The sequence below is a fragment of the Cyanistes caeruleus genome, chromosome 4 (assembly GCF_971803275.1).
Source record: "Cyanistes caeruleus chromosome 4, bCyaCae1.hap1.1, whole genome shotgun sequence".
NCBI classification, from domain to species: domain Eukaryota; kingdom Metazoa; phylum Chordata; class Aves; order Passeriformes; family Paridae; genus Cyanistes; species Cyanistes caeruleus.
This window is the reverse complement of record NC_141704.1, coordinates 9861979-9875293: the sequence shown is the minus strand read 5'-3', so window position 1 is coordinate 9875293 and position 13315 is coordinate 9861979. Positions and strand designations below refer to the sequence as shown.

Here is a 13315-nt window from a genome sequence, read left to right as displayed (position 1 = left end):
GCTGATTTATTTCAATGAAATTTCATCTTTTATGATTAGTATCTATTTTGATGTTTTCAGCTGAATTTTCATGCTTAAAAAAACACAAATCTATAGAATTTGTTAATTCTGAGGCACCAGAATAAATACCTAGGAGGGAAACAAACAAAGAAATTGCCCATTCACAATTTACATCATAAAATACATAAAACAAGAAAATGCTTTGTGGATCCAAATAATTTGTATTTTTCATCACCACATTTACAGGGACATTAAAAAAATAATAAAAAGAGGAAAAAAAAAAACAAAAAACCACCACACAATCAAAAAAATCCCACCAAAACACCAAAATAAACACCACCAATCAACAAGCTGTTTCACACTTAGAATAAGTATGTTTCCACTACAAGAATGGATTGGAACAACACTCTTTAAAATATCAGTGGGTTTAAGCATCTTGCATAATGCTCAGCACTTAGATATGTGCTGCTGAGAAAACACTAAGAGGTGATATTGCACTCTCCTGATTCTAAGTAGATTACATTTTTTGGCTCTCTTTCCAACTCACTGATATGAAGGTACGCTTCAGTACTTTATTTTTTCCTAACAGTGAATATTTTTAAATAGGTTGAGAAAAAAACAATTTTCAAATGAGAAAGAGCCTGATATTTTGTAATCCATTAATACAGCAGTCTTTTCTAATTAACATCAACAGCTAAACTGGCATTCTTCTTTCATAGACTTTAAGCTGTAAATGGGATTTTATGCCTATGAGAGGTATCAAAATCCCTAAGTCTGACAGTAGAAACAGATGAAAAGAAAACATCATAAATGTCATCTACCTTTGGTCATTGGTGCCATACAGAAAGTGATGCTGAGACTAAGCCCAGCCACACTCTCAGCAGGACCTACACTTGTTAGGTCCATGTGCAGAAGCCAAAAATGTGAATGTCCCAGTTGTGCACGCCCGAATTCGTATGACTCATATAGACTTCCCTGAGTTGTCCTAATGACACCAAAACAGTAAAGATGATTCATGCAAGTAAAAAATGGGAATACACAACTTATCTTCTAAAAATGTCCTGTCTGCATAGATATAGATATATGTTCATGTGTATACTATTTTTATCTCTATATTATCTTTATCCACCAATGTTTTAAACCAATTAATGTAAGTAGCAGATCTGTCTTGAATATAATATTTAAAGTAATGCATATGTATAGAAGAAGTGACTGAGGAAAAAATGTTAAAAAATAAGGGAAAAAGAGAAAATGAGTGGCAGAGGAAAATTAGAGGAGGGATAAAAAAAAAAAAAAAAAAGACATTAAAATATATCCACGATGATGTAGCAATTACAGAAACAGTCCCACTGATTTTGAAAGGTTTCATCTGTAAGTTTATAGAAATTAAAATATGCTTAGTTTGGGTTGGTTTTTTTTTTTCTTTTTTTAATCAGTACAAACAGGTTTATTATCAGAAAGGAGAATGTGTCTCTTTATGTCGTACATTACTCGCTATCAGTAACAATATCAACACATGCTGGGCCAAAAGGATACTTAGGAATTACAAGATATACTTAAGACTATCACGCTTGGTGCAGTATAGAGAAAAGAGAAGAAATAAACTGAGTCCTCTGCTATCACTCTCAGGCAACATACAAACGTTGTATATTTAATAGTATGTTTTTTCTGAAGCCTGTACAGATGTGAATGATAAATAAATATGTATGGCTACAAAACAGAAGTGCTTTGCATACTGTGATAGCAGCAGTGTGGTTATAGTGCCAGGAGTACTATATACTATATTCTCATCTAAGTGCAAAATACCTGCTGTGCTGAAGGTGTAATTGAAGGACCTTGAGTTGCTATGTTAAAAGTAAGAACATTGTACCTTGTACCAACAAACAGATCCCTAACACATGGCACAATTATTATGATATGTTTAAATGCAATGCAGTATGCATCAATCAGCAGCTAAGCCTAACAGCTCAGATCAAGATACAATTACTACTATACTTAAATAGTTTCTTAAAGGACAGTCTTCAATATTTGCAGTGAAATATTTCAACACTGGAAGCAAGGAATGCAACACCACCTGCTCAGATTTTCAATGAAAAATTAATGCTGCCATTTCATACAACACAAACCTGCACCTGAAATTCTCTATATTTTGCTGTGTAAACACATCAGGGCCTTTTTGCCTTATCAGAGAATTGAAATTAATCAAATTACTGAGATTCTATCAAACAGGCATGGGATAAGCCTTCAGCATTTCTTGCTAAGAGTTCTACATGCTTCTATATTATTATATTTGTGATAAGGATTTCTGAATGTTTTTTGTAAAAGTACATGTTAAAATATTTATTAATGCAGAAGAAACAGATGACTGAAGGAAAAGTGATTGTACAGTAATGAGTTGTTGAAGAAATCATGTACTCTATAGCTCTGAATGTGCACATTTTTCACACAACAGCTGGGAACCCCTGCTTCCTCAAACCAACTTTTTCACAAAGAGAAAAAAGAGATTGAAAATAATGGGGAGAAAGCAGGTAGCTAAGCACATAATATCAGCAAGCCTCCAGTTCTTCAATTATTCATATCCTTTCTTTCCTTTATTCTCTTCTCCCATTTTTTTTTATTCCTATTTTTAATATTCTTAATATATAATATATTTTACATTAAGAGCATGTGCGTCACTTCTCTTTGTTCTTCCCCATTTGTAATTTTTAGCAAGAAATGAAACACTGCTGTCAAGTCTTAAAAAAGAATAGAAATACTGTTTTCTCCTTCACCTGTTACATCATTACTTTTTGCTAAGCGGCTCTCCCCGCATCAACCTGTTGTGTGCTGCCTTCTAAACAAACTGAGCCTTGCTTGCACTTTGATTCCATTCCAAAGGGAAAACAGTACTCTGAAGGATGCACAGTTGCTACAGATTGTTTCTGCAATATTTCAGTGGAATAACAATGAAAAAAATATAGAGCAAACAGCAAGGAGATTGTGCAGAAGATGGAAATGTTGATGATTAACATAATATTCTGTAATACCTTATCACAGGTATAGTTATAAAGTTATGTGTTTCACTGTTGTCAGTTTCTATTACCATGACTGTCAATAAAAGTAAATTTGGAAGGAAATTAGCAAAAACAGATGGGGAGACAAAACCAGTTTTAAAAGAATATCACATATGTTAAAAAGCAATCTAGAGTTCTATTTGAAATGGTATATATTCTTTTTATATTATATTATTTTAATTTCACTGTGTTCCATTTTTCTTTCTCTTTTAAACCTAGAAAAATCCACTTAAAAGATAAATTGTAACTAGTTGTGTATGATAACCTTTTCAGCTCAGTGAGAAACCATAAATATCTGAGCCCAAAAAAACGTAAATACAGGAGTTTAAACACAAGAAAGCAATCAATTAAAAAGCCCTGGGTTGGTATTTTGCAACACTTGCTTCTACATGGCACATCTTTATAAACTGCAACACGAGAATGCTTTAAAAGGTAATTTTCCCTCCAACGAAAGGTTGTATTTATTCAGTTTAGAAGACACTAAGTGGTTATTCTACACTTATCTTTGTATTCCTTTCATTTAACAGTGCGAGCATCCCTTTGAGTCTTTCATAATGGAACCGATACTCAGAACTGAATCCAATTATAACAACCTACCAGCAGTACTAATTGGTGAAAATGCATTGCTGGTAATTACTGCAAGGCATCCTTCTGCCCAGGATGAACGACACCAATAAATTCCACCCAGTGTTAAACAATAAGGAAAGACTACCATTAGCACTGTTTTTCTTATGTAAAATGCATTAAAGTGAGTCATCCACTTAAAAGTTACCTACTGGTAGCTTTAACCCAGATTCGGGGACTAAGGTAAGTGCTTCAAAAAACCAACCAAACAAAAAGAATATAAAAATAATGAGGTGAGAGAGAAGAACATGGAAGAAAACACGATCACACAGTGCTTTGTCGTGGACTTTTTTTTTCCTATCTGTAGGCGAATCTTCAATATGATGTATTGGCTTCCTTTTGCCTTTCTTTTCTTGCATCATTATTATTTGATCTTTGCACTGCTCTGGGCAACACTTTCATGCTAATAATTCCGCAGTGCTTTAAAGATTTCTATCTCAGGGCCAGGCAAGGCACCGAGCTGCGTGCACCGCGAGCATCCCTCAGCTCTCGCCAAGGTATTTCTGAGAAGGAACGATCTGCAAGGCCAAGGCTGGAGGAAACAGATCTTCAGCTGTGGGGCTTTGAGCATGAGAAAGCCCCTCCGGAGCCAGGGTGCGGAGCCACCGCAGCCCCGAGCCCGGCCGGGCAGGAGGGAGCCGGGGCTCGCAGCTCCCAGCCCCGGCCGCCTGCCCCGCTTCCCATGCCGGCCGCGGACAGACAACGAAATCCGCCTTCCGTGTGCATTTTCATGAAATTGCCAAAGTTTTCAGGTTTTCTTATACATAAACAATGTTGAAACTCCATCCAGGCTGGAATAACCTCCGTGGGAGGAAGGGGCGGACTGTGTGTAACTCGAAACTTTCTTCTCGACAAGGATGACCTGACGGGGTGCATTTGGGAGCCGCTCCGGAGCGGGATTCCCAGGCGAAGCCTTCACCTCAAAAGTCCCCGGAGCTTCCCCCTCCCGCTGACCGTCCCGGCGGGACCTTCAGCTACCCTGACTCTTCCCAAAGCAAAAGCTGCCGAAAACCTTCAATCTTTCCCGATCGTCACTTTCCGCCCGGTCTAACTTGATTTCCCTTTGTATTGTCACCGTCCCTGGCGCCGAGGAGCGCCCCCGCCCCGGCCGTGCCCCCGCCGCGGACCCCCGAGCCCGCTGGGACTTACGTGGTGGCCGAGGGGAAGGGTCCCTCCGAGGAGTGGTTCATCACCAGGGACTGGAAAAGTGTCAGGCTAAAGACCAGCAGCCAGCCAGCAGCCATCTTCCTGATCGAAGATCGATCCCCCTTGCCCAAGTCGGCGAGACGGCAATAATAATAAATTCAATTATCGTGTGTGGCGGTGCGGGGGGGGCCGTGGTTCTTTAAAGCCTCCTCCGCTCCCCCCACCCGCCCCCTCGCAGGAGGCGCAGCCCAGAGATGCGCGGAAAGCCGAGGGTGGGGAGGAGGAGGAGGAGGAGGAGAAACGATGGAGATCTGTGGGTGGAGTGGGGGAAGAGGCGAAACAGAGAAAAGAGAGAGAGCGAGAGATACTCCACTCTCTGCTACTCCAGCAGCAGCTCCAGCTTCATCTGATCCGCCGCCATCAGCGCTACTTTTGTAACAGATCCTACTCTGCGTGTGTGTGCGCGCGTCCTTCCCCGATTTATCCCGCAGATTGCAGAGCAGAAAGAGGAGGAGAGAGGCAGGCGGGGTGGCGGCTCCTGGAAGAAGAGGAGGGAAGCAGGGGCTGGAGTTGGAGACGCGCAGGTCGCTCCTGCCTTCCCTGCCGGCAGCGGGGACGGAAAGTCGGGGCGAGCAGCGGGGGCGGGCGGCGGGCGCTGCGGCGGCCGCGCTCCATACAAGGCTCCCGGGAACTCCCGGCCGGGCCGCCCCGGGGCCGCGCCGCCGCCGCCCGCCCCGCCCCGCCCCGCGCCGCCCCGCGCAGCCCCAACGCTATTTTTAAAACCGCTTCGTGCCTTATTTTAATTCCAGCCCCCTCCTCCCTTCTCGGCGGCGGCAGCCGCACGCAGCCCGTGTGCCAGCAGTCTGGGCTGCGATTTAAATAGATATTTCATGGATGTATGTATAAATGCCGCTCTCCCCGCGGCCGGCTGGAGCGGAGCCTCGCCCGGCGCAGCGTCCCGGGCCCGCAGCGTCCCTGAGCCGCCCCCGGGGACACGGCCCGGAGCCCTCGGGCTTCGCCCCCGCCCCGCCGCATCGCTAACCCAGATACTCATTTCACATCCCTCTGGAAATTCAGAGGACGCATTCCCTCTCCCCTCCTTTCGTTTGCCCACGTTCACGCACACCAGTCTCTGTGGCAACTATACGCTCTCGGTATAAATGTAGAAAGTAATCCAGGGAAATATTTCTTACCTTATTTGTTAAAGCAGTTAAAAGTTCAGTGACAAATTGGATTTTCTTTTCGATCTGCGGGTTGGTTTTGTTCGGTTTTTATTTGTATGTGCTTACATATTTATATTTTAATATATTTACTTAGTTCAACAGGTGAGAATGAAAGAGCAGACCCAGTATTCATTTTGTTTTCACTTCATTTGTATTTAAGGATCACATCTTGAATATATTAACTCACAACAATTTCTATAAAATAGGAAAGTGCTCATGTCTATTTTAAAGGTGGCAAAGGGATCAAAACTGAGATGCACAAATGAAAAAATGAGTGCTCACATTGCCCGGGCTCAAAGCCAGCACGATATTTCAGTTGCAATCTGGAAAACATGCAGTCACTCATCTACATTGTTTCTGGATTGGAGCTGGCACTTGGGAGCTGGTGGGAAGAACTCCCAGTTGTCTTCACCTATCCACCTACCTATAGGGACGTAGGGGGTTTGGATGCAAGTCTGAAATAGCATTTTCTAAAATGATTCTACAGCCTTTAGATTCAAACAGTCTGAAAAGTATCTACAGCTCAGCTCTTGTATGTCTCCATAAGCCTGACAGTTTTTCCACATGAAGTGGCTCTGCTTTGGATGCTTACCTGTAACTGTTCACCTGAGCACCTCTGCTTCCCCACGGGGGTGTCCAGGGTACCAGCACAGTCACAGCCCTGTGGCACAAAAGTCCTGCTTCACATGAGATGTATTGTGAGGAGATCTGGGTAGAAAGATGGTGGGGAGTGGGTTAAAATCCCAGAAAAATGCACAGACGAAAGGGGCTGGAGATGTGAACTAGCATAAGACCGTGACAAATTTACTTAGATAAAGTAATTTACTTAGATATTGCTCCTCATTTTTGGGCTCTCACACTAAGAATAGCATGTTAACATCAATTCAGTTATGAACATGAATATTGAACAAGAATACTGATCCTGCTCCTTGATAGGACTCTGAAGTTTGGCTCAAGTTCATACCTAAACTCTGCCGAGTTACCCAGAACCAGACGTTCCTCTGTTAGTTGTGCCCCAAAACACCTATAGTTTTGCAGTGGGCAACACAGTAATGGATTAACACTGGCAACACCCATCCAGACAGAATAAAAAGGAATGCCATACCTGGCTCCTTCCTCACCTGAAAGATTGAGCATATTGAGCCCATCTCTTCTCAGCAGGAAAGTGTTCATGTCAAATTCTCAGCAGTTCTGCCCCCAAGGGCCTGTTGAGCAAGCTGTGGGCACTGAGCTGTGAAAGAAGTGCTCTCCCAGGTGAGAGCCCCCTGGAGTGGGCATGAAAATTGCTGACATGTTGGTGTGGGAGAGGATGCAACTACCTATGTAAACACACACACAGGAAATGGTTTCAGTAGGGTGAGAATAAGCAAGAGCACCCTTATTCACAAATACCATTTCAATATAATGCAAAGGAAGATCAGGAGGTGATAATGTAAAATAATAAATAGATAAGTAAAGGGTTACACAGGAATGTTCCTTTCATCATTCAATAATTTTCAGTAAGCCTACACTTCTGATGCTTGTAGATCTCCTTAGGGCAGTAATTATAGCTGCAAATAGTTCCAGCAGTAACATGTGACTAGCAATGGAGCTGTGCAATGCATGGGCTGGCTGACACCCCACCTAGTCCTGTAAGGTTTGGATTAATCAGTACTAATACACTGGACAACAGCTGAAAAGTGAAAAAGATTCTAGAGAAAATACCATGATTTAATAAAGAAGTATTCAAAGCTTCCAATCTACTGTGCTATTAACAACTATATAACAAGACAGTCTGCAAGTTGATCCTACTGTGAACAGTGTAAGTGAATGCCTGTGGAGCTCGCTGAAACCCAGGGATGAAAGAGAGAAGTTGCCTACGTGTGGCTCCAGCATGGAGGAGAAATACACAGGTTAGCTCCAAGCAAGCTGGTTGAGGTGCAGAGGAGCAGCCAGGGCTGAAAAATGGAGCTTAACTAGGGATGTGGAATTCTGGGAAGGTCTGTGATAGACAAGTCAAGATCAATCCACAGGCTTTTCAGGATTTACAAGTAAACTTGAACTGAAGCCCGGTTTTGAGAAAAGGTGGGATCAAATAACAGTTTTTCTGTAAAATAAATAAGGCTGGAAGTCAGGTTTTGAAGTTTTACCTTTTTTTGAATCTGAAACTCAGGATCCAATGCCAGCCTGAAGCATGGGGAAGAAAGCGGGACTTACTCCATGAGCAATTTGTTATTTACTAATCACCTAGTCTTTGGTTTTCCTAATTATTTATGGCCTAAAAACTCATTCATTTTCCAGGTATTTAATAAAGATGCAGAATGTTTAGAAATGGTGACCTCATCCTACAGCTGTGTATGGACATTAGTAATAGGCCTCAGTTCAGTTAGTTCCCACTACCTTCAACGAGAGTGTAATTGACTTAAAACATAAAATTAGCAGTTAAGTTTCTCGATATGTCTTCACCCTCCCATAATGCAGAATAAAGAAAAGCAAATGTAGTTCCATCATGAAGTTTTAAAAAGCCATTAAAGTCTCCTAAACAATCCGTTTCTTTACATTTGCTGATTAAACTATTTTCTTATATAGTCACTGTTGGCTTACATGGCTTGTGCTTCACAGTAACATTGCACTGCAGAAATTCTTATAATTTATCTGTGTTGAGATTCCTAAAGATCTATTACAGCTGACAACTCTTTTTCTTTAAGCACTTGAATGACAAACAACATAAGTAAATCTTTCTTCATTCTTACTTCACTTCATTCTAAATTTATTGCCTGTCATATCTGACCGAGACCTTTCTGTGAAGGAGCACAGGAGCGACAGGTATTGATATAATGAGGCATCTTACAGAAAGTTTGCTGTGTAGCTATTTGGTGGACTTGGCAGGGTTAGGCTTAATTAAGGTCTCTTACCTTAAATATCCTTTCCAACTTAAAAGGTTCTGTGATTCTATTCTATGATTCTCCTGAAAGTACTAGAAATATTTCAACTGACCATGGTAGTCCATATGTCAGAAAAAAATTCCTATTGCAAAGCTACAAAATTTAATTTGCACCAGAGGCTTCTTCTCAGTTCATTTAATCAGTAGCCAGTATTAATAAATGATCAAGCTTTTCTCTTTTATTTCAATTTCTGGATATATTATTTATGTTTTCATGTATTATTTACACCGTTGCAAATCTAGCATAAAAAACAAAAGAGCAGGGCCCTCTGTTTCTTAACCACTTTTTAAAAATCCAAATTTATTATGTTAGCACCAGAATCAAAGATTTATTAATCTGGTTTTATGCTTGTATATAAACTCATTCTTCAGTAATCAGCATTTTCAGAAAAATTTTTGAAGCCAGTGACAGGTTAAGACGACACTTGCAGTGATTGCAGCGCTTGTGTGAATACATGGAACACAGTTACCAAGTGCCTTTAAGTGTCTTTTGTGGAGGTGTTACAGGCAATAAATCTGTACTGGATTAATTCTTGCAAGTCCTGGTCAGTGTTTTGCTGAGCACGTTACACCTTTGTGCTTGGTGTAACACAAACTTTGCTAGATGGAGCCCCCAGATGTTCCAGGGTTTTGCCAAAACGTGCTTCCTGAAATACAGCAAAAAGCGTGTGTATGAGCCTGGAGAAAGCACGAGTCTGATGAGGAGTGGCTGAGGGAGCCGAGAGTGTTGAGCCTGGAGAAAAGGAGGCTCAAGGGGGACCTTATCACTTTCTACAACTACCTGAATAGAGGTTGTAGGAAGGTGGGGGTCAGTCTCTTCTCAGGAGTACCAAGTAATAGGACAAACGGAAATGGCCTCAATTTGCACCAGAGATGGTTTAGTTGGGATATTAGAAAAAATTTCCTCCTGGAAAGGGTTGTCAAGCACTGGAACAGACAGCCTAGTGAAGTGGTTGAGTCACCATACTGGAGGTATTTAAAAGATGTGTAGATGGGACATTTAGGGACACGGTTTAATGGTGGACTTGGCAGTGCTGGGATAGCAGCTGAACTATATAATATTAAAAGTGTTTTCCAACCTAAATTATTCTGTGGTTGTGTAGTTCTATGATAATCAATGCCACATACCAAAATACTATTTTCTTCCTGGCGTGTAGTTTCTTCTTTATGTCTGTGTTTTACATAGGGAAGGAGGGGGTAATCTTGCTGAATAGTTCTCATTCCATTTGCTGGTGCAGGACTGCCTAGACAGTGCAGACTGCCTGGTTTCAATTTCTAATTTCAGGGGAAAAAATGCTTTTATTGAAGTCTGCACCAGATGAAAATGCAGGATCCAGCCCATTGCAAGTGAGATGAATTGTTTTATATATTTGAATTTGATAACATTTGTGTTGCAAAAGCTTTGTGACCTACATTCAGCAGCAAGATAATCAACACTGTTTTGTTCTCACACTTGCTTTTGTTCATATTTGAGTAAGCAAGCTGGATCTGACAGCAAAACTTTCACTATCTGATATGACTGTTTATGCTTTTCTTGTTATTGTCAGATTTGAGGAAAGCATTAATTCTAATTCTAGTCATTAGAGCAGGACTGTATGCATTTTTACACTGGAATGTTTTTTTATTTGCTTGGGTTTTTTGATACTGCAGTTAAACCAACAATAATTGTATGATACTTTAATATTGAAACTTGGAGTCCAGAACAATAAACATTCTCCCAGTGAATACCAACAAAAATATTTTATAACAAAGTTCCAGTCTAAAATTTCATCCATGATGCTGATTTTTCTTGGTGTAGAGTTGATTTTCTAGAGTAGCTAGTATGAGACTGCTTTGGGGCTATTTTGGAAGCACTGGTGATAATACAGGGATGTTTTAGTTGTTGGTAAGCAGAGCTTACACTGTAGCACTATATGGAGATAGTATTTTTGTTCTGAAACACTATGTATTCATTCTAATATTACTATTAATATGTTTCTGTTTTTCAAAGGAAAATTATTTTTTTTTGTTCATTAATCACTGTATTATATTTCACAGTATAATGTAAAAGTGCTCATTTTAAATCTCATATTGTTGTTGTGACACTATTCTCAGAAAACCATAAATGTCAGTCATCTTGCTGGAGAAAACCCTCAATTATAAATGTTAAACTGTGGTATGTTCTGAACTTGTAAAGAAATAAAACTTCTAAGAGCAGTCTTATACAATAACATATGTTTTATAAGGTTGAAATTGACACAGTATTTTTGTACAACCTTGTCTATTTTATACCAAGTCCCTAATCTATTTTAACTTAGTTTATTCCATCCCTTCCACTGACTTGAAGCATATACAGTTCTTGCTTGAAGATATATATATATATATATATCTTCTTTAACCTCAAATCACACAATTTTCCCCATTTTTTTCACCCTGTAAGATACATTCTTATGCCAGAAAATGCTTTTCTAAATGTAAGGATGGGACTCTCCTGAAATCTGGTCTCTTGCAACTTTATAGGACTATGAGCAGGTACATTGACCCACAGAGAGGCACACTGTGATGGCAACAGAATAATCATAGCAAACCACTATCAGCCAAATGGAATGAAGCCATCTTAGCATCTCATATTTACTTAATCCATCTAACCTAATTAACCAGGTGGTTATGAAAGATACATTCCAAAGTTATTGCTGAGATTTTACTGCAATATTCCTGCAAAAAGAATGGGTGCTGTCATGCCATCCAGCCACAGATGCTACTTTTGGAAGTTTGACAGGATAAGCTGAATTTTAGTAGGAAGGTTTAATTTGTCTCCCTTTTTTGGAACATAGTTGTTTCTGTTCCTGTTCTGCATTTGGTGAGATCCTCATGTACTGCCTACGAGAAAAGGGTTTCCTTTTTTCTTACCCAGTCTTAGTCAATGGGCATAGACCAGCACCTCCACAGAATGGTTCATACTATCCTAAAATATGGGTTGTTGAGATGGCATTGGTATCCCATTTGATTTGCTTTATAAACTAGTAGTAAATTCAAAAATAACTTAGAAGGAATACTGGGCAGGGGAAGAAGAAAAAGTAAGAATGAAAGATTATAGAGCAAAACCAAGAAAAGAACAGGCAAGTAAATACCAAGAAGGAAGGTTAGGCATGTGGAAATAAAGACATGCATGTTGTCTTCATCACATATTGTACAAGGAAAATAATTTTTTTTAAAGGAAATAGGTGAGGAAAAGTAAAGTGAATCAGGAAAACAGGAATATGAGGAAAAAAGTCATTAGGAAGATGAGACAGTAAAGGGAAGAAAAACTCTGTGTTGATAAGGAAGAGATGATAGCAAATAGGAGAGGTAACAAAGACAAAAAAAGAGGAATGTGCTTACCCCAAGAGAGGTATGATCTACACATACTGATGTGCACTTGTCCACTTAGTTTTAAAGGGTGGCAGAAAGAGAGGCAAGAAGTCAAGCCTTCATTTGGCCAGGGGAGCAGGGCACAGGCTTTGCCATGTGCTGGCTCTGAGCCAGCTGGCCCTGTTAGCTGGGGTCAGGCCCCTCTCAAGAGCTTTCCCCTAAGCAGAGATGATCAGCTCAGGTAACAAAGGCCACGTAGCTCCTGGCTTAGGGGCACAAGAGCCAGCCCTTGCATTCAGGGAGCAGGCAGAGCTCCCTCCTGTATGAAACACCTCAATCTGATGAGACAGCTTCTGCTACACCGGCTGCAAAAATGATGTAAAGAAAATTTGGACCTTTGCATACTCATAGTTTCTAATGAGAGAAGCTAGTGGGATAGATGGTAGACTTTATGCCAAGTAGCCTTAGGAAATAATAAAATAACAAATAAATATTTATAATAGTCGTTCTTCAATAAAGCCTGAAGACAGATAAATTCTCTAGTCTGGTTCAGGATTTATTAAAAATCTTTAATTGGCTGTTCTTAAAAAAATTCCAATTTGACTTTTAAAGTGAAAAGTCAAAAGATAAAAGCATCTTTAGGTAAACTTCCACATCTGATCTGCCTGTGTCTCTGTAATTCAAATGAAGGAATGGATCTAAAAGTTACATTTCAACCTTGTGCTCCCATTTCAGCAGCGAGATTTTTATGTTCTATTTGAAAGGATAAAGTAAATTTTTGCATTTTCCCTTAGTATGTATATGGATCTAATTCTTTCTGGAATCATGTGCAATTAGGCTATACAATAATGATGTAACTTATTTATATGGGTTAATGCCTCAACAGTCCAAACTATTTCACAAGCCATAATCTATCACTATGGTAATGTTAAACCCCCATGTTATAATTGGGTCTGTACAGTCTGCCATTCCATGCAAAGCAACAAAGGGCAGCTCTGCACAAACCACTCCAAATG

The 13315-nt window shown here is 40.2% G+C and overlaps 1 protein-coding gene across 6 annotated transcripts in view; it reads right to left on the bottom strand.

Annotated features, from left to right (window-relative positions):
- Positions 1 to 5554, bottom strand: part of CACNA2D1 (calcium voltage-gated channel auxiliary subunit alpha2delta 1) — a 361272-nt gene extending 355718 nt beyond the window's left edge. For all 6 annotated transcript variants that reach the window (XM_086886615.1, XM_086886616.1, XM_086886617.1 and 3 more), the window contains exon 1: positions 4827 to 5554. In XM_086886615.1, coding sequence (XP_086742741.1) covers positions 4827 to 4921 — 95 coding nt within the window. In that variant the 5' untranslated portion in view covers positions 4922 to 5554. The remainder of the gene's footprint in view (positions 1 to 4826) is intronic.
- Positions 5555 to 13315: the final 7761 nt, after the last annotated feature.